Genomic DNA, 21,641 nt, shown 5'->3' with positions numbered 1-21,641 from the left:
CTTTTAATTTCAGTCCAAGAAATATTAAGTGATTTAGGTATGAGTTGTCTGTCTCACTTCTGAAAACAACAAAAAAATTAAACTCCCTGCTGCTCCAAGTTGTGATACCTGATGACTTGCTCTGTCTGCAGCCTACCCTAACAAAATTCTATGTTTTGATGAAGAACAGAACTCTACCTTACAGCTAGATCTTGTCACTTTTGTGATAATGGGGAGGAGAGGTGAGCTACTGGCAGGTGCAACGTCACAATGAAAAAGTGCTGCTGTGCTTTCTCTGAACCTTGCAATGCAGAGATTCAAATGTATTGCTTTCCTGGTTTTGTATTTATGCTGGTTTTAAATTAGATATGTAAGAGCTGTTGGGGCAAGTCTTGCATATATTCTTCAGGCAAAGCTCCCCCGAGTTGATGTGCTTTTTTTAATTGGTATATATGACAAGATCATGCTGCAGTTTCTAGCATCCTAGGCTGCAAAGTCCTGGATGCTGTTCTGTGCAAAAAGGAGCCCCCTGTCTGAGTTGAATGCAGTCTGGGTGTATTCTGGAGTGGCATTTTCCCATAGAGGTCATCAATTTCATGCCTGGAGAGGTCACAGATTGATTTCATAGCTTAGGCAGAAGAAACAGTTTTTCATGGCAATTCTGGCTTGGGTATCTCCTATACTCCTGTAGCTGTTCACCATGGTAGATAAGAATTTACTCCAGAGTCTTCTGCTGTGGTTTCTTGCTGTTCTGCATATTTGGAGAAGTAGTGCATTTAATTTTGAGTAGGAGAGGTCATACTTAATTTTATGCATCTGGTTTGAAGAGCTGAAGAGCGTGCGCAGGGAAGTCTCGCAGAGGGAAGAAAAGTTTGTGAATGGCAGATGTCCTGAAGCAGCAATATGCTGTGACCAATGGGTTTCGTGTTTCTTCTTGTTTATTTTTTTTTCTGCCTCAGTGAAAGCTTAGTAAAATATGCCCTATGTGTAAAACCTTGAGAGAATCAGGCCATGTAATGCAGACAAGGCCACTAACGTGTAGCAGGGAAGGCTTGTGTGGAACTCAACTGTAAACTGCTTGATGTGAGACTCAAACCACAGCTGGTGAAACCACTAACATCATGTGGCCTTTTGTACAGTTAATGATATATTTATGTGTAACGATAAGATGCACGTATCTTAAAGTATGTTCCTGTAATGTATACAGCTAAAGACAGGTGTATATGACAGTTCTCAGAGGCGTATCTTACAGTAGCTGTCTTCTGCAAAGAAAAGTCATGGTTGTGCATCTTCAGTGGCCCCTGTTAAAAATTAAAATAAGGGTTTGATAGAGATTGAGCCCTAGTTCTGCAGAAGCCTATTAAGGGTGCTTCTCTTAATGTTTCTTAGAGGTGGATTGTTTTGCAGATGTGGGCTGACTGCTCCCTGCCTCTTGAGGAATGTAAAAGACACTTCAGCAGTTCAGCTACACCAGTGCAGCTGGTTGAAAACTGTACCCAGCAATGCTCAGGGGCGGTCACACTCGGTGTGCTGCATGGCAGTACGTCTTGCAAAGGCCTGTCAGAATGAATGTCAGAGCGAGAGCTGAAGCTTAACATTAACATCCATGTAACACTTCCAAATCTGCCTGGAGAATGTTTTTCTAATGTATGGGAAAGTTGCACATAGTTACTTAAGGTGGTGCATTGTGTGGTAAACTTTTTCTTTCCCTTCATCTAGACCAAGATTGAGCTTACACCAGCGAAACACCAGTCTCATAAGAAAGAGCTATACTGGTGTGACTGCTTACTCCTTCAGACAAGGGCTGGAAAGGCCTTGCCTTGTCTGGGGGTGAGACATGCCCTGGCCTGGGGGGCACTTCCCTGCCCCTCTCGCTGCCCCCTCAGAGCCAGAGGGCTTTTGTCCTGAGGCACATCCAGGCTTCCCCTTCTCCCAGTGGGTCCCGCTGTTCCACACAGCTTGGCCTCTTGCCCACTTTTGTCTCCTCTTCCCCTGTTCCTATCTGAATGCTAACATGTAACTTTTTTTGTTAGTACAGAGGAAGGCTTTTAGGCTGGAAAACCAGCGTTTGTGTGCTCCACAGTGCCTGGAAAGTGGTCTGCCTTAAATTGTACTGTGTTTGTAAGAACTAATTGAAGGTGTTTCTTGAATTGCGAAGCTTCACTGGGCAGCTTCAGCTGTAGCCCCAACCCCCCCATACAGCTCTACCAAGCACGGGAACTGGCACCAGAACAGACGTTATGGTGCAGGCATGACTGTGGGCCCTGCGGCGGCCAAGGGGCACAGCAGCTCCGGGAGATGCTGCGGAATAACCTTGCTGCCGTTCGGTGCTCGCAAAGGACACCTTTTTCCTGCAGCCCCTCGCCCTGCGTGCGCTGCAAGCGGAGCTGTTACAGCTGCCCCCTCCCCGGGCCTGGCTGCGCGCTGTGCCCTCGCTTTGTGTCATGGCGCCGGCCCCTTGCCTGCCGCCGGGGAGGCTGTGTCTGTGCTGCTGCCAGCTCCCAGGCTCTAACAATGAAATAATATTTTTCAAGCTTTTTAAATTTTTTTTCACGGGTGAAATTGCTCGACAATGTGCAGGGCGGCGGTAGGCACGGCTGGGCAGAGCCGGGAAGCGCTGGCAGCCCCGTGTGAGTGGCCGGGGGAGCGAGGGGCGGTGGGCCCGCCCCGCCCCGTCCCGCCCCGCCCGCCGCCGTCCCGTCGGCGGCGCGGCGGCAGCTGCCGGCCTCCGTAGCCCCTGCGAGGGGAGCCCGTGGCCGGGCTGGGAGGAAGAGAAAGGCGGCGAGAGTCGGGTTACAAGATGGCGGCGGCGCGGCGGTAGCTGCTGAGGCGGCGGAGCGGCGCCAGCGAGGGCCCGAGCCGGGGCGCGGCGTCGCTCTCTCGCCCTCAGGGAGCCATGAAAAGCGGCGCGTTAAAGGCCCCGCGGTGCCCCTGAGCGGCCCGGCCGCCCTGCTTCCCCCCTCCTCCCCCCCCCCCGCCCTCGCTCCATCGCCCCCCGGAGGCGGAGCGGGCCCGGGCCTGCGCCCGGGGCCGGCGCGGAGGCCCGAGGCCGGGGCTGCACCATGTCGGACACCCGTCGGCGGGTGAAGGTCTACACCCTCAACGAAGATCGGCAATGGGACGACAGGGGCACCGGGCACGTCTCCTCCACCTACGTGGAGCGGCTGAAGGGGATGTCGCTGCTGGTGCGCGCCGAGTCGGACGGTGAGAGCGTGGCCGGGGCTGCGCGGAGGCCTAGGCCGCCCGGGCCCGGGCCTGCCCCTCTCGCTGCCCCCCTCGCTGCCCGGCCCCGCGGGCCTCCCCGCCGCGCCCGCTCGCGCTGACACCCGCCGCCGCCGGGCCCGGCTGCTGGCGCCTTCCTCCCCTTCCCCGGTCGGCAGGGAAGGCGCCGGAGGACAGCGATCGTTATTTTTGTGCCCCCCTTTCTTCCCTGTAGCTTGCGGCTCCGCTCGAAGTTCCCTTCCCCCGGTGAGCCGCAGCGGTGCTTAGGGCCGCGGCCCTAGCCTTTCGCTGCCAGATCCCCTGCACGGCTCCGTCGCTTTTGACTGAAAGGAGTTAAAAGTTGTTATTACATGAGGCGACATTTTGTTCGCTTTCAGAATGATTTTGCTAGCTTTTGAAGTGCTCTTTTCCTCCCCTTCTTGCTACTGTAAAAAGTTGGTGGGTTTTGGTTTTTTACCCTTAGAAATTCACCGATTGTGTTTGAGTTGCCTGGTGTTCCGCGTGTTGTATTGCGCTTTAAAGTCACCTTAAGGGTCTGTTTTGGAGGGGGGAGGAGGGTACATGCCACTTTGTCAGCCGACAGGTGCTAATGTGCTAAATAAACCACCTAAGACTGGTATAAATTACTCTGAAGCTGTTGCCAGGATACATACACTACTTGCATACACAAGGTAAAGGTTTATAGTATCTAGATGATTCACTTCTGAAGGACAGTTGAAGGAAATAAAAGCAAATGGCCCACGTGGCTTCTATGGGCAAAAACATTTTTATGTTGGGCAGCGTGTTACCTGGTGCAAATGTGTGTAGGTTTGCTAAGCGGCCTTGAAACAAGCTAGTTGTCCACCAGGTTTCAGGAGAAAAAACATGGCTACAGAGAATTTTGGTCTAAATTGGAAGAGAAAAGTACATCTTAATATGGATATTTCTGTTCAGTTCTCTTACCTGGTTTATTTTAGGGAATTAGGTTTGAAGAAGGTAGTTCTTCTGGATTTTCTGTAAGATACAGATTAGATTGAGCACATGTTGGCTGGCACGTGGGCGGTTATAAGATGCGTGATGTTGATTCTGTAAATTCAGTAAATATGTCTTCATAACTTTTCCAGGTTCGTTACTGTTAGAATCGAAGATAAATCCAAATACTGCATATCAAAAACAGCAGGCAAGTATTATTGCTAAGCTTTATTTTTTTCTGATTGCTGATGCTGAAGAATTGTTTTACACTCAAAAGTAATTGCATTTTCCAGAAAAAAGAAAAAAAAAAAAAAGGGAAGACAGCATGGCATGGAGTTGTCAATGGTGTTTTCCATAAAGGTGAAAAACTTGCTTAGAAGCGTGTGGGTGCTGTAATACTTCACGTTCTAGAAATTAAAAGTATGGACCTCCAAAAAAAACGCTTTTGGACTTCAGGCTTTGAAGAGAATGTATGCAATTTGGATAAATGTTGAACTTATTACAGGAAATATAGTTAGAAAAATACACGTGTAACTCTTGTCTCCTATCCCAGGCAGTATGAAATAATTGCCCAATTAAGAAGGCAAAACTTTGGCCAGTTCTGCTACAGCTTATTTACTTCTTAAGTTCTTTTTCTGGAAATAACACGATGGAATTTGTCTTTGTGGGACTTCTTTCATTGTTGCTGTTTAGTTTTTGTTTTAAGCTTTGGAAACTTCGGCTATCCTAAGCAAAGTGGCTGGCCATGGTGAGACTTACTTGCACGGTTGCGTTTCCTAGGGGTAAGCCTTCTGCAAAACAAAGAAGTAAAACAGTTGGGAGCGATGTTAATAGGTCGTTTTTGTTTAATCCACTAAAAAAATTAGCTTGCTAAGTCTCTTCTGCTTTTATTGCTTTTTCCTTTTGCGTTAATTTGTGGTGTCTCTAACTGCATTGTTCTCATGGTTATTACTGGAGTTTTTTTCTGTCTGTTTCTTTGTTCTTCAGTAGACTCTCTGTTCCTTTTGTTCAGTACTTTTCATCATTATGGTATCCAGAAGTGTTTCAGCCCTAGAAAACAGTAACTGTGTTCTTCCTAAGTCATGAAGAGACAAATCTTTAAGGATTTTGTTTGTTTTAGTGACATGTTACGTTACGAGAATTTGAGGAAAGAGGTTTTGTTAGCTCTCAAGCACAGGTTGGCTCACTTTTAAGTTAGGAGCGAGTCAGAGTCTGGAACCTAGCCTTTCAGAAAGCTCTGTTTCCTGTGGTTTCCACTTTTCACTTACGAGGTATTAGTTCTTTTAGTCAGGTGGATGACAGTCACAGGCTCTCCTGGGGCGGGCCATGCTGAGGAAGGAGGATGGTGTTCATGGAGCTCTGCAGAGTTCAAAGACAAGAGCCTTGAATTCCTTCCTGTTTAGCAGAGGAAACTAATACATAATGAAATAAGAATGCAGATTATGTTGCTGTAAAATTTTAAAGTGCTTTCTTTTGCAGGCTGTTTTTCGAAACTTCATACAACTGATTATTTGAAAGCCTTCTTTACTTAATTGGTAGCAAAGTTTCAAGTAACTTAAGTAGCTTCTGTGGTTGGTTTTCTTGTGGAAGTCTTTATAGGTTGTAGTTTTGAAGAAATCGGGCTGAGGTTTATTTTGATTGGCTTTTATTACTGACCCTAATGCTTTTGTGACCTCATGGCTGAAAGTGTTTGCTTCACTGTTCACTCTTTTGAAGAAGTTTGGTTTGGGATTTTTTTTTTGGAAGAGGAATCACAGTTGATGATTTCCAGAGACAGGTTCTAGGTTTAGCTAACCTGTGAAATTAGACAGCTTTTGGTTGACGGAGCTTTGTCCTCAAGTTTTACGTGCTTCCGCGTGGAGTAGCAGAAAGCAGACCTTAATGTAACATCCCCATGCTTTTCTTAGTTTGTGAGATTTCAGTCTCATCACTAAAAGAATGTAGTAGTCACACCTGGGCGTCTTGGGAACAGATCCTTTTTAAAAATGGTGGTAAGATTGAGGCAGAATGTCTTGGTTAACCAGAGATGAAGAGAGGCAGTCATTCCCCCAGCGCCCTGCTACTTGAATGTGGAAGCCTATTACAGGGTAGCCTCAAGACTTGAGGCTGTACTGATCTGCCCAGGGCAGATGATTGCAGGTGAATGGCAGCGTGGAGGAGAGCTCTGTCTTCCACTGGCCAGAGTTCAGTTGTGGATTTTCTTTAAGGTGCTGATCATCTTGGTTTTGGGGAAAGCCACAAGATGATGTGGCTTGATGGAAGGGAAACGTGCCCTGCCTGTGCATCTGTCATCTTATAAATTATTTGAATGGGTTTATAGGGTAGTTTTCAATTAAATTGTGATTTGCACAACATCCTGTGAAAAAAGAAAGACCAGTTGGTTTTTAGTTGCTGTGCATCATCCTTTGATTCCCAGTATTACACTGCTTGTGCTAAGTAGTACTGTAACTATTAACTAACTGTAAACAGGGCAGGCCTGTTACCTGCCTTCTCAAATCATGTTTGTGGTCACTAGCTTTGGTGCAGAATCCAATTCTGTCAAGGTGTTAGGTGTGCTGTAATCGTGACCTCTTTCTCAAGGGAAATAGGACTCGGGTTGGACAATAGGTGTTGGGCAGCTCGGCATACAACATAGAAGAATCTCTATTACATGTATGGAAAGAACGTGAGAGCCTGGAGAGCTTTAGATCCCCCTATATTTTGGGGCACAGGCTTTGAGAGTTACATAACTCCACTGGACACTCTGTGTTGGCCAAAGGGCAGGGTCAGATGTGTTCTGGAAGCTGTAGCAGGAGCAATTTAAAAAGTTGTTACCACACCCATTTGTTGTTCCACCCTCTGCTTGAGGTTACTGTTCCCTGGCAAAACTGGCAGAAGAGCGTGTCTTCAGTGAGAAATCAGGTGGGTCCATCCTGTGCTTTGTTCCTCCAGCGCAGTTATGCAGGCAGTAATTCTCAGTTCCACGGCTGTAAGACTTTAAACTGCTACAGAAATCCTTAGTGCGAACACTGCCTTCTGATGTTCACTGTCCTTTAGGTCCGCGCTGTCTGTTTTCAGACTTGAGAGGAAGAACGTGTGCAAATACTGTCTTTTGCAGAGTTGCCGTCACTCTCCTGAGAACAGAAAAATTTGCTTGAGGCAAAGTGGGAGTTCCTTGAGGCCAGGATTTAACACATTTGCAGGGGTGCTGTTAAAACCAGCCTGAGCAGTTGCCAGGGGGGCTTCTTCACTCCTCTTTCATGCCAGCACGAGTATTCATGTTACTGCATGACAGTTTAGGTGAAGAAACTGATTCCGTTGAAATACCTCTTCTGCTGGGTTAATTTTTATCAGCACACGTTCCCCTGTCTGGTTCACTGTACAGCACACCCGTGCTGGTGTGGTGAGGTTGAGGGCTAGTGCAGGAACAAGGAGAGGTGGCGAGGCAGACATTGTGCAAACCAGTACCAACGCAGAAGAGAGGTTTGCACTAGTCTTAGTTTAAATTGTTGTTCTGAATATCTCTTCTTTTGTTTGTCTGTATGTTGTGTTTGAGTAAATTCAGGAACATTGCTGTTACTCATTGATGGAGCAGCACCGCGAGTGCTAATCTGAGCGGGTGGGAGTGGTAGTTTCTCGCAGCAGCTAGGCCTGGAAGATGTCCGTCTGTGGGCTTTGTGGGCCGGCCTAGGTCATGCAGGAAGTGTTCGCCAGACAAGTAGGTTTTATACTGGTATTGGACAAATATTTTCTTAGGAAATTATCAGTCTTTCAGAAATATTTTTGGAGAAACTCACATAACTTCTGCCTTGTGTGGGCAGTACAGATTGTAATGAGTACCATTCAGTAATTCGAGAATTCTCACAAAATTTTTGAGTGCAGTATCTATAGATGTATGCAGTCATTTTAGTTACTGCACTATTTCTCTTACTTGAATCGTTTTGGGCTACGAATAGGATTTCTTCGTGTGTGTGTCCCTCTTTGTTCATGTATGTGGCCCCCCTCTGAGTCTCAGCTTACCTGGAAGTGTATCGATTTTGAGTGTCAGGGCATCAGTAATTCCACAGAATGTTTCACGATAAGCATTTCAGAGTTCTCTAACAGCCATAGAATTGTACTTAAGAATTCTTATTTTTTGATTAATGTCTGAAAGAGAACCAGATCAGGGAGCTGATCAGACTTTTCAGTGCCCACAGCTGACAGTTACTGCTTTTTCCTTGAAGCCCAGTTAACTGCTCACTGAAATGGCACCCTGTAAACATGGAGATTCAGCTGTCCAGGAGCCAGAGATGAGGGTGGACAGCTGTAAGCAAAAACCGTGTCAGCTATATGAAGCTGTCCCATTTGCGCACGTGAATCAGAGCCCAAAAGCAGCAATACTACCTATTAATATTTGTGACTGGAATAAAGGTGCAAGTGTAATATAGGATACAGTAGTATAAATAAACAACTCTCATGAACAGCGTTAAGACCATAGTGCAGTGAGCTCAGTTCTTTCCAGAACTTTAAAGGACTATGTAGAAACAAGAAAGAAGAAAAAAAAAAAAAAAAGGAGTTTGTGGGAGTGCTGCTGGTTTTGGTGTGTGTGACCTGTGATTATGTTTTGAAAGAGGGAAGTTTATCAGTTGGTGGGCATTTGTCAACAATGTTGCTGTAAGAGCAAGATGTTATAGTAAACTTTAAAAGAAAGAAAAAAAAAAAAGGCGAGCACAAAACCCCCAAAACATGCAATTACACATGGATATTAAGAGATTAAGATTACCGTAGAAATAAACTGAAGAATTACTGCCATATCAGTGATGCTGATTTTCATTCATGTTCCAGAGTGGTAACTGTAGCAGCTGGTTAGTTGTTTATTGAGACAGAGGTGTGTTTTTCAGATAGCTATGCTGGTGAGTTTACCTACTGTCCCGTGCCAGCTGCTTGTCAGCAGTCCTGTCCCAAATGTTAGTCCCCTCACATCTGCCAGCGGAAATACTTACAAGCAGTCCCTGCCCTCTTTAAGCCTGGGTAGCTGTGCTAGCAAACATCTGTTTAAACCACCTAAACTAACCTGTTTATCAAAAACATATACAGAGTGCTGTCTGACAGTAGGTTCATGAGTAGCAGTGATCACTTGGGTATTAGTTATAGTTTTGTCCTGTCTTTGGTGGGTACGTGAGGGACGGGGATGGTTGTACAATACCATGTCATGGGTTGGCCTTTTAGCAGAGTGAACGCTTTAATTGATCAGTTTCATTGTTTCGTGTCTTTTGGTGCACAAAGGGAACCAAGAAGTATCTTGAGGGTAAAGATGCGAGGGGGAAATGACAGCTGCATCTGTTGCTTATTGCCCCTGGAGTTTCCTGAGGTATACTGGGTATCTTTAAGCCAGTCATATATTTGTTTGAGTTTGGTTGCTAAGCTTGGAGATATCACTTTGAATATTTTGTTTACTGTAAAAGTGATGCATAAGGTAAAGACTTCATAGCCTTGATAAGCTGTGTGGTGACTATTGACCTTTGTAAATGTGGGAAGTAAATTACCTTACTGACTATTAAGCAAGGGCTTGCTGGATTTTTTTTTCTTTTTTTGTAAAAAAAAAAAAAAAAAAAAAAAAAGATGTGGTAACAGTTCAGGAAGTCAACAAACTTGGCAGAACGTTGAACTATTTTGTTGGAGCTTGTGACATGTACTGCAAAATTAGCAGAGAGCCATTCAGTTTGAACATTTTAACATGAAGATGAGTTTACTGTAGGATGCTGAACTATGTGTTTGAATGTTAAAGCACAGGCTTACATTCCTTACAGTACAGCAGCAGGTGTCCTAATATGTCATAAAAAAATCTTCTATTCAGAAATTCTAGCTGAATCTTCCAGATATACTGTGAAAGTGAAATTGAATTGATGGAGGCAGTAGTGACAGAGAAAAAGAAGCTTGCTCAAACAAAAATACCTGTTGGCAAGATGCTTTTAACTTTAGTAAGAACTTAAAGAATTTTTATATTACTCAGGCTGTATGTCTTTTAATTTAGAAAAGAGTATTTTCACATTAGTTAGGCATTATTTCTCAAGTTGTGAAAGCTGTATTAAACCCTTTCTGAGGAGGAAACACTGTAATACTGGGGTTTTGTTTCTACTTTATTAAATCTCAAAAGACTTAAATTGTTATACTGCAGGTTTTCTTAATCTCCTACAACGTGTGCTTTCCCTTTTCAAGGCTGTTGGCTTAGAAGTGTGTTGCAGAAAAATACCATTATAAGTGCTCTGGATATGAAAAAAGGCATATTTAAATACATAATATATGAGGTAGTGGTCATAAAATAGCAAAGAAAGAAGGGCGATGTCCCTTATGGCAGAACAGGTGATTTAATATTTTAGTGTCTTATGTTCTTTTTTTGACAAGTGTAACTTCTAAATTAAAATTATTTCTTCTGTAGACATATGATTTGGTGGAATGCAGATTAATATGCAGCATAGACCTCTTTCAGAAACAGTTATTTCTTTTTGTTTTTCGTTTAAACAGGACACCCTGATTGTTTGGTCAGAAGCAGAAAATTATGATTTAGCACTGAGTTTTCAAGAAAAAGCTGGCTGTGATGAAATCTGGGAAAAAATCTGTCAGGTACAGTTAACTTTAATATTCTGTTTCTTCCAGATGTTTTTGTGACTTCTGTGACTTTATGTATTGGCTGTAATTTTTAAACCTACTTGTAAGAGAAGCACATACTCGTCATTATTTTCTGTGGCTGTTCTGTTGAAGATCTTAAGTTGCTGCTATTTAGAACAGTAGTTGTTGCATTCATAATTGAATTTCACTCTTCTGAAAAATCAATGTAATGGTGAAACTCAGGTGCTAGGCATGTTAGGGGTTGGTTGTTTTTATTAGAAAGGGAAAATCGAGAGTACTGCATTTTCATTGTTCTTCTGCCCGGCAGCCTTAGGAAGGTGACTTGTTGGAGTGCAGTGGAACTGAAAATGTGTTGTAACGCATAGGAGGCTAGATACTTCACCGTGAGAGACACGGGTGGCATTGCTGTATGAGCACAGCAATGTCAGTGATACTTTTTTTCATCAAGACCCAAGTCTTATAGGCCATCTGCGTGTTACAGGTATTTCAGTCGTCATTGTTTTATTATGAAACAGCGTAGGTTTTATGTTTTCAACTCTGGAAGTAAGAAGTCAATGGCGTTGTGCCTGTGTGTACTTAAAAGAGGAAACCTGGGCTTTCATGTTGGAATTTGTCATAACCTTCTCAGATATTGAAATGATGCAATGTAAAGCTGTTAAGAAGCATAGAATTCAGATTTCCTAGCAGTTTCCTTTGAAAAAACTAGGCGATTTAGATGCATTGTTAATCTTAGCATGTTTTGGGGTATAATGTCTTCTCAGCCAGTTCTGAAAGTAATGGATCCTAGTAACCGCAAGTGTATGTGCCTAATAAATAGTCCAGGTTTTAAATTGGTTTGAAATTGGGGCTGAGCTGATGGCCGGTGTGAGGGGAGGTCTCCCTGGGCTCAGGCGATGTACACCTTAGGCACTGCCATCAGACTCCAGAATTCTTCCTGCTTTGTCCTTTGAGACTCCTGCATAACATGCAGTCCTCCTTGCAGGAGTTAACAACAGGAGGTTACAAATTCTGGATCAGTGGGGGCAATGAGAAGTATAGGATATGTGGAAGACTGGGAAAAGGAGCTAAAGGGACAGATGAGGCGGAAGGAAAGCATAGTGGGACACAATAGCTTCCTTCTCTTGTTCGATTTCAGTACTTGGGACCTTTTCCTGCCTCTGTTCTTGGTCTTTTTGTTGTTTCACTTAATGTTGGTATAGCTGTGGGCTCTTCCTATGAGTTTAAGGCTTCAAGTCCTTCTGTTTGAGACACCGAAAGGTTTTGGTACATCCTTCTCTTATTTTGTGCTCGTCTCCAAGGTGCTTCAGATTTCTTATCTGCACAGGTATTGCTAGGGTACTATTGAGGATAACGGTAGGGAATTTTAAATGTAGAATTTAGAGGCAGCAAACTCACACTTCTGCACAGGCAGACATTTTCTAGGCAACTGAAGAAGGTATAGGAGGGCTTACGTGCCTGTTATTCTTGTTACTGACTTGATTATTTTTATGTATGTTTTGGGATGAGACAGTAATTATGTGTGCTTTCTTCTTAGGTTCAAGGTAAAGATCCTTCAGTGGAAGTCACGCAGGACCTTATTGAGTCAGAAGAGGAACACATAGAAGAAATGCCTGAAACTAGTCCTTTGATTGACCTTCCTACTTGTGAACTCAACAAACTTGAAGAGATTGCTGACCTAGTTACCTCTGTTCTCTCCTCACCCATCCGTAGAGAAAAGCTAGCGCTGGCCTTGGAGAATGAAGGCTATATTAAAAAACTACTACAGCTTTTCCAGGTCTGCGAGAATCTGGAGAACACCGAAGGCTTACATCATCTGTATGAAATCATTAGAGGAATTTTGTTCCTCAACAAAGCAACTCTGTTTGAGGTGATGTTTTCCGATGAGTGTATTATGGATGTTGTTGGATGCCTTGAGTATGATCCTTCCTTGGCTCAGCCAAAACGGCACAGGGAGTTCTTGACCAAAACAGCAAAATTTAAGGAGGTTATTCCTATAACAGACTCTGAACTCAGGCAAAAAATCCACCAGACTTACAGGGTACAATATATTCAGGACATCATCTTACCGACACCATCTGTTTTTGAAGAGAATTTTCTTTCTACCCTCACTTCCTTTATTTTCTTCAACAAAGTTGAGATTGTCAGTATGTTGCAGGTAAGTGGGTTTAGTATGGTATAGATGGATTATGTATAGAAACCTCTAGCTGTAGTTACAAAATTGATTACAGCTCTTTTAACATTGTGTAAGTTAATCATACACGCTTTCATTTGCGTAGTGTTTTGAATGCTTCCCCTTATTTCTGATACCTTTTATTTTGTATTTTAAAAATCGTAGATTTCAGGTGAGTATATTAATATTTTTTAATGGCTTGTAAACAGTTAAAGGTTCTTCTCCTTTATTCACAAGTAACATACACATTTTGAGCTGGTTTTGTCTAGGTATTTAGGGAACAAGCAACTTCTTGTATTCTATCTCAAGCACATGTGTGCTGTCCGTATAACAAATTCTGAATCTGATTCAAAAGAGCATGTTCAGAACCATTCCTGTTATACTACTGTTACTTTATGGTACTAATTCCAAATGTTTATGTTGCAGTATAAAGTAGTTTGTTGGGCTTTTTTTCTTCATACTGACATCCAGAAGTAATAATTAATAAATAACCAATATGTCGTTATATCAAAAAAATTACTGCATACTTCGTAGCCAGAAGCAGGCTTAAAAGTAGTTGTGTGACAACCAAGCTGGACCGTGTATGGCGCCTTGGTGAAGAGCTGCATGTGAACTTCGTGGCGTTTTGGGTATTTTCAATTCAATTTTGTTGTGCAAACTGATGGGTACCAGAGTGGCTTTATTCTGTTTCTGATCTGTATCCTTAGCAAAATGGTTCATTTGTGTAGAATAGAACATGATAAACCTGTCGGTTTTGGGCGTGGATAGTCTCTGTAAAATAGGGTGAAATAGGAAAATGTATCAAGGGGGAAGGTAGTTAAAATTGTGGAAAGATCAGGGCACTGGAGAAATAACATTACCATAAGGAATATTTCTAAAGAATGCAGTAGGTGACTGGGGAAAAAAAATCAAAACTACAGAATTGCAGAGAATTGCATGAATAAGCTTTCAGGCTTCTTTCTGGTTTCTTCTTTGTGGTTGAATAGCAGAAAGAAACTCAGAAGTAAATCCCACTTGTAAAATTAATGACGTTGTGTTAAAGATTTTCCTTTTCATTCTTTTGCATACGTTACTTTTCTAAAACTAAAAATAATTTCCGTATTATCATCTGAGGCCACGGTCCTGTTTTCCATTTAAGAGATTTTTAACTCTTTAAAGTTCATTATTTTTCATTTAGGCTTTACCGTACTGAATATTTAATTGTGCCGTAACAGAAAGCTATGATTCCCTGTTGGTTCTAGTACTCTCTGAAGAAAGTTCTGAAGTCCTCTGATGGTTCTTTGCTGCTCTCTCACTGCTGTCTTTGCCACAGTAGAGAGAGTATCTGGCACGTAGGTTTGCCTGTCTGTTTTAAAGACAAATCGAGGCATGCATGGTGGCTTAATGTTGATACTTGCATCGTTTAAGCTGCCTTGAGAATACAAGCTAAGAAGAAAGCACACACAGAAGAGGTGTTTTTGATAGTTACGCTTGAGGAAAATTACATGGTGGTACAGACCCCAGCTTCAGGACTGTTTTCACAGTCCCCTGGTGTAAATCGGCTTTTTGTTGTGGCACAAGAACTCTAAAGCTCCTTTGGGTTTGGTGTACACGTTAGGAGTCTTGTTACCCTAAATACACTGGCAAAGCTCCCTAGGAGAATGCAGTTTATAGGAGTAAGAGATTGTGTTTGCTGCAGCAGTAAAGCTCCTTGCTACGTGCTGCGAAGCAGTAGATCCCGGTGCTGCTGTCCATGAAGGGCAGCATGTGGGAAACCGAGTGAGCACAGAAAACAAACCCAGGTCCAGCCTCGCTTTAGGGCGTCAGGCCTGCACTGTGTGGCAGCCTTATACAAGCAAGAGATCTTTCTGTTGCCAGGTGTTCTGTAGTGGAGATTTTCTAGCCTATCTGTGGTTAATTGTGGTATGGTCATTTTTTTTTTTTTAAACTGGCTTAATTAAGCTGTTAAAGCCAGCAAAGCTTAGAATAAACTACTAAGTCTGTGTATGTTGCGCTCTTGCTCTGATGTTGATTCCAGGTATCATTTGTTTGTAAAGCACTTCATTCTCCACATCTTAAAATACTCAGGAAAAAAAAATCTGTGAGGCTTTCCTGTAATTGTAAAAGTTCTGTATTATGTTAGTCTAATAAAGCGTACGGATTTTAGTAACAGCACACAAAAACAGAAAATACCCTCTATGTTATGCAATGTAATGTTTATATATATATATATTTATTGGAATGCTGCTATTCCATTCATGTTTATTCAATGCGTAAGTAAAGTTTATAGAGTTGAATCAGTGCAGTGATGCATAGTTTTGTAATGCTGTAACATAATGTTACTATTTGCTTTAAGATTTATATTGTATTTAAAAAGTAACAGAGACATTTGATTTGAGAGAATGGCAACACTGTGTTCCACATGGAGGAGCACAGAGAAATCAGCGTTCAGAGAGCGCAGAAAGTGCCCAGTTGACAGGTGATGGAGTTCACCCTGGTTTTCTTGTACCTCTTGAGTATTAGGCAGTGGTCTAACTGAAATGCTTAACAAGAAGTGAAATGTTTTCCTATGTATACTTAAAAATAAATGTCTTGGTAGTAGAGGATCTGAATAAGAAAAGCAAGTAATACTCAAAAGTTTCCCAGATTGGAAAATCCAAACCTCTACAAGTGGGAGAGGTTGTTTCATTGAGGGTAAGGTTAACGGGGACATGGCTGCAGCGACCTGGCAATGTGTAAATCTAGTCACCTTAGCATAGGTGGGCTGAGGAAATGTTTGCAGTGCTGCAGATCCAGAAAAGGGTAATCAATACGCAGGAGGTGTTAAACTGGAGTACAGCATGGTAAAAATTGTATTTTGCTTGGTAGATTGTAGTGTACAAGTGCATCGGTTGCTGCCCTGGAAGGCTACCTGCAGGGCGGGAGCCTGGAACAAAGGCTGTCGTTTTCTGTAACGTTGGTGCGTGGGGGTGTGTAGCAAATCATACCGTGAGTGTGTGGGGTAGGGCAGAGCTGAAAACCACAGCGGGTGGCATGGCAGAGAAGGAAAGGAGATGACATGTTCTTTAGAGAGCAGTGGTTCAGAAGGCAGTTGTAGTAACCATCACCTGTGCTCAGCTTAACGTGTGGTTCTGGTCTGGACCTGCTTCCACCGCGCAGAATAAGCACTGAAACAGGGCCCTGGGAATGATCCTCTGGAATGCGTACTCGCATTTCCCTTTTTTGTGATAAAATAACGGAGGTGTGGAGAAAAAAAAAAAGGGGGAAGGGGGCCGGGGATGACACGGCGACGCAGACACGGGACCAAATCACCCTTATTTACCAAATCTACTAATGCGTATTTTTTTGTTTGTAGTTAAGCTTAAAGTAAGTTGACTTCCTACAGTGTGGGACCCAGTACAGACCTATGATTTAACTTTTAAGAAGCATTGTGTAAGGTGTGTTCTTCTTATGTGTTACACAGGAAGACGAGAAATTTTTGTCTGAAGTTTTTGCACAATTAACAGATGAAGCTACAGATGATGACAAGCGATGTGAATTGGTAAGTCAGTGGTCTTGGTGGTTCTTTGAATGCTTTAAACTGCAGGTCTGGATTAGGTAGAAATACCAAAACTGTTCTGGTTCTGCAGTCACTTTTTTGTAACCCTAGAATCATTTCGACTGTAGCTTTTATGTACTCACTAGCAAGGTATTTCTTGCAAGGTAAGCTCTGATTTATTTGTTCTAAATAATTATTTTATTGTTGAGAAAGCACTAAGCTGACGTCCTAGACCTCAAGTTATACTTTCTCCCAAGTACTCATTAACGTACCACGTCACTTACATTTGTCGTATGAACACTGCCTTTTTCACTGTACTTAAAAGGTCTTTTTGAATGATTATAAAGTCCTTTGACTGTGAGGATTACCAGCAGTCCCTAATAGTTATATCACAAACATTATTGAACCTTGTAGCAGCTTAAAATGCCTTGTTAAAATCTTGCTTTCAGCAAGAGAAGCATCTTTGTTCTAGCAAACAACAGGCACACCGGACAGGAGTGTAAATCCCTCATATGCCAGGTGCGGTAAAATAGCTACAAGGCGACTTGTTTCTGAAGTAAATTTCACCCCTTAAGTTGGTGGCAATTTTTTGTTGGTTTTACTTCCTTTTGCTTTCCTTTGTTGTTGTTGAAGACTGGGGGAGAGAGAACCAGAATGATACCACTTTCTAGGAAGGAGCATACCAGCCAGTACACAAATGGATACAAATTGTAACAGTTTCCTACTTGCAGGGTTTTCTGAATCCAGTACACCTGAGGTTGTTTTTTCCTATATGACAGGTTAACTTTTTCAAGGAATTCTGCGCATTTTCTCAGACGTTACAACCTCAAAACAGAGATGCATTTTTCAAAACTTTGGCAAAGTTGGGAATTCTTCCAGCTCTTGAAATTGTAATGGTAAGTGAAAACATAATGCTGATTTTAATAAAATGTTTTAAACCCACAGCCATTTAACCAGTTTTTTTCTGGATCTGCTAAGCATCTTTGTGCAAGTTTGATTGGACAGCTTTGTTCTGCTGGAAGTTGAAATCCATTGTAACGTTCAGGATCAGAAAACTGTGGACATCTTTCGGAAGTAGCCTGACTTTATCGCTAATGTTATTTTTACTTTACATGAGGGAGAGGTCTGTGATAAATGCAGTCCTTTTGTCAATGTAGCTGAGGAAGAGTACCCTTCAATTTTTAATGTGGCAGCTTGATTTTTTTTTCCTGTTGTTGTTGGAACAGTGCCAAAAAAGTATTTTTAGATAATCTTGAACTGTTAGCTTGTTCCTATCCGAAAGATCACGTAATCCTGTCTTTTCAGAGGTATAAAGCAGATTATCTTAATCAGCTTAATCATTATGTGAAAACATAATTTTTTTCACTCCTTTGGTTCCAGCAGCTGTTGCTGCCTGACCTTTGCAATCATATATCAGTGCTGATGTTAGCCAGAAACTATAAATTGAAGGGTTTTGATATTCTAGAGTAACAGTCTCTGAACTTAGCAAAGGACACCGACTGTCCTATAAAAGTCATACAGCTTTTTGGTGATTAGATAAACCCTAATCTCATTATTCTTTTCCAGGGCTAGACCAGTCCCAGTATTTCCTGTTACGTTAATATTTTAGGCTTAGAAGCTGTACGGTTACCACAGGAAATTACATACCTTAAGTAAAATTATTAATTCTTGTTGCCTGTAAGTAAGTACAGAAACTTCTGTACAAACTGATTTGTACAGTTGGTCCTTTTATGCGAAATCAATAAACTGTGGGTAATGGGTACAGAATATCAGCACCTTAGATATTCTAGTAAGCAGCACAATATGTTTCCTGCCTAAATGAGGGCTAGCAGATTCACAGAAAACCTTACCTTCTTTCTAAAGGAGGGAAATAGTGGGGAAAAGGTTTTGCTGGGGATTGATTTTTGTTCTGTAACTGAATTACTGTGTCTTTCATATAAACTTTTGTAATAAAATGTTCTCAAAACTTTTAATTCCCTATTCTTTGCAGCTTTACTTGATCATAAATACCAAACTTGATTTATTCTAATAAATTGCTTATTTATGTTTTTTAATTAGGGAATGGATGATCTGCAAGTTAGATCTGCTGCTACAGATATATTTTCTTATCTGGTAGAATTTAGTCCATCCATGGTCCGAGAATTTGTAATGCAAGAGGCCCAGCAGAGTGATGATGTAAGTAAAAGTGTTTGGGGCATTTGCTGAATAGACTAATTTTAGAGCAAACAAAAAAAACAAATGGGGGGGGGCGGGGGGGAAGAAAAAAACCACTCCAAATTTGGGATACAATATGTGCCCAACAAACCTCTCCAGAATTTGGGATACAATATGTGCCGAAAAATGTAGATACTGGAAACGTAGGGAAAAGTAGATGTAAGATACAGAAGTGTCTGAGCAAGTTGGTTTTCCATGTGTTCACAGCAGTAAGATTGTAGGTCGGCCTAGCAGTGATTTCGGGGGGGGGGGGGGGGGGGGGGGGAGGGGCTGTGCTTGACAGAATGCCAGTGTCTAAATACAACACAATTTTTCTGTTTCACTTAAGAAAAAAAAAAAAAAGAAACTTGATACAGAAACTAGGGAAGTCATTCCACTATTGAAACCGTGTCTAGTTATTTTGTGGTTTGTTGGTTTGGGTTGTTTTTTTTGCAGGATATCCTCCTCATCAATGTGGTCATTGAGCAGATGATCTGCGATACTGATCCTGAACTTGGGGGAGCCGTTCAGTTAATGGGCCTTTTGCGTACTCTGATAGACCCAGAGAATATGTTGGCCACAGCTAATGTAAGAAAATACAAAGGGGTAAAGACACTTTACTGTCTCAGCAAAATTAATAACTTGATGTTCTCTGTTACTGTTATTGTGGTCTGAGGATTAAAGATGTGTTTTCTTTTGAGTGTTGTATGTGGCCTGATCAGCTTAAAATTTTCCATTAACTTCTGATAATAAAAGATATGCGTATGTGACGTGGTGCAAGTATTTATCAAACCAAGCGGTCCTGTGCTTCTGGGAAATAGCACTACTGTGATCACGGCTCCTGCGAGCTGGATGGGAAATGGGGAAAGAAGAGTCCAGTAGCGTCTGCCTGAAACCAAATCAGTGGTTTAATACCAATGGCACAAAAAGGATGCAGCTTCATCCAACTGGTGCCATAGTTAGTGGAGGATGTATTTATATTTTGAATTCCCAAATTGCTCATGTGTGTTTAGACAGCAAAGTTAGAATAGGAGATTTGTAGCAGTTCGCTTTAAAACTTGGATCGCTCCTTCCTTTCAGCTGCTGACATTTTGAATCCAAACCAAAGTACAATGTATTTGTAATTTAATGCATACTCCATGTAGGAAAACACGTTGTAATCTTACTCGTATGTTGATACACCTATCTTTATATATAATGTAGTGAAGTGGACCAGATCGTAATTTTTCTTTAGCATAGAAAGGTTTGCATGTTGTTATGGATAAAATTACTGCGTTTAACAAGGGTTTAAGCAAATTTTGTGACACGCGTTGAGTCGCTGATGTATTTGCAGTATATATTTGCATCCGCAGTAGGGATTTTTTTTGGTGCTAGCTAGGTTGGTTTGATGCCTCGCAGGTCTTTTCCCAAAATAAAGACACATGTCTTCATTGAGTGAAGACAATGTTACAGGCCCAACCAAAGAGACACAGGCAGACCTGAAGGAGTCGACAGAGTTGTAGGCTGCTTCTTACGTTACTGCTCTTTATTTAAAAGGTTATATACAAATGCTTGTATTTAATAAGGTTGTGTTTGTTCTAGAAAACAGAAAAAAGTGAATTTCTCAATTTCTTCTACAACCATTGTATGCACGTCCTTACTGCACCGCTACTGGCTAATACATCGGAAGATAAATGTGAAAAAGGTAATGCTGGGTCGGGGTTTTTTATTATTGTTCCTCCCCCCAAGTTCTCAAGGGACTTACAGTCCTGGTAACAGTGATAAGCCTGTGCTGCAAGCTGGGAAGACGCTTGCTGAAAACTGTTGTTTCTCCCGTGATAGCGGTTCTGCGAGCAGACGTTTGGCTAGCCCTTTCTGCAGCTTTGAATGGTAACACGTCTTTATGCTGTGCTTTGTAAAATATGTATCTCTTTGATGTGTGTTGTTAATTGTATACTAGTCTAAAAGTTTACAAAATGCTTTGATGTTCATCAGTGGTTACATGAGTCCAGGCATCCGGCGTGCTCAGGTGATTCACTCTGAAGACGTTTTCACTTGGCTGTAGTACGGAAATGCTGAAACAGAACTCTTCAGAGAAATACAACTTGGAACTCTTTCGTCTTGTTCCTTTTTAATTTTTCCTGGTGACAGCAAAAGAATTGGAAATCTCCGGCACACACAAATAACAGCAGTTTTTGCCTCTAGTACTGTACAGACAGAAACCTAACATCATCACGGTCTCTCGAGTCAGACTTTTTTCTGAGTGCTCTTTCAAAGAGATCAAATCAGACCAGTATGTATTTGGGAAAAACATTTCTTTGGTCTTACCCATCTTCCCATGTTAAGTCAGAAGAATAAATGTTTTATGCATTTTATACAAAAAAACCCAAACATGCAGAATATCTGTACTACTCATTTTGTAATGTTATTTGAAAAATTTAGAGTAGTCACTTTCGTCTAGGTAGGAATAATATTCCTAAGTATGAGGTCACATATTTTCACCTAGCTGAATTTAAAACTTTGTAGTGTAAATTGAATACAGAAATCTCCGCTTGCTTTTTTGCTGTGTGTTTATTCCCCTGTAGCTTACAGAAACTTCTGATTTGATGAAAAGTGTGAACAGCTGGCAGAATTGATTGTTTATCCCCATCTTTTAAATATTTACAGTGCTTTGAAAATCTTTTTCTGATTTTTGTTTTTCTTTTGTTTATCAGATGCAGTAGTTGGGTCCACTAAGAGTAATACAGTTTGTCCTGGTAAGTTTTGATTTACCTTGAGTTTTGAAACTTGTATGGTGTGTATAGTGGTTTTATTTTTTAAAAAAAAGTTAGATATGTCCATTCTTTATTTTTTTAAATACTTTTTATTGGAAGAGATGTAGGTGCTTTGCTTCCCTTTCGACAACAGGAAGCTGAAGAAACATTTTCATCCGCTTTTGTACTGAGTTTCACTTTCCCCACCCCCACCCCAGTCAGCCTTGCCACTGAAAGTTTAAATCACTGTTAGCAGAATATGGAGCAAAGAGACGTAGGCGAGTTCTGC

General features: G+C 41.8%; 1 protein-coding gene across 5 annotated transcripts in view; it reads left to right on the top strand.

Annotated features, from left to right (window-relative positions):
- The first annotated feature begins 2,719 nt into the window (after positions 1-2,719).
- PPP4R3B (protein phosphatase 4 regulatory subunit 3B) overlaps positions 2,720-21,641 on the top strand; it is a 25,354-nt gene continuing 6,432 nt past the window's right edge. For 2 of the 5 annotated variants that reach the window (XM_037405041.1, XM_037405039.1), the window contains exons 1-10: positions 2,721-3,183; positions 4,305-4,360; positions 10,636-10,734; positions 12,275-12,895; positions 16,353-16,430; positions 17,207-17,323; positions 18,486-18,602; positions 19,077-19,226; positions 20,202-20,304; positions 21,314-21,355. In XM_037405041.1, the coding sequence (XP_037260938.1) occupies positions 3,042-3,183; positions 4,305-4,360; positions 10,636-10,734; positions 12,275-12,895; positions 16,353-16,430; positions 17,207-17,323; positions 18,486-18,602; positions 19,077-19,226; positions 20,202-20,304; positions 21,314-21,355 (1,525 nt within the window). In that variant the 5' untranslated portion in view covers positions 2,721-3,041. Of the gene's footprint in view, positions 3,184-4,304; positions 4,361-10,635; positions 10,735-12,274; positions 12,896-16,352; positions 16,431-17,206; positions 17,324-18,485; positions 18,603-19,076; positions 19,227-20,201; positions 20,305-21,313; positions 21,356-21,641 lie in introns of all 5 variants that reach the window. The other 3 variants (XM_037405042.1, XM_037405040.1, XM_037405043.1) reach the window with 2 other exon arrangements.

This window comes from Falco rusticolus, chromosome 12, assembly GCF_015220075.1.
Source record: "Falco rusticolus isolate bFalRus1 chromosome 12, bFalRus1.pri, whole genome shotgun sequence".
NCBI lineage: Eukaryota > Metazoa > Chordata > Aves > Falconiformes > Falconidae > Falco > Falco rusticolus.
Note: the sequence above shows the minus strand (reverse complement) of the source record. Positions and strands in the feature narration are given on the sequence as shown.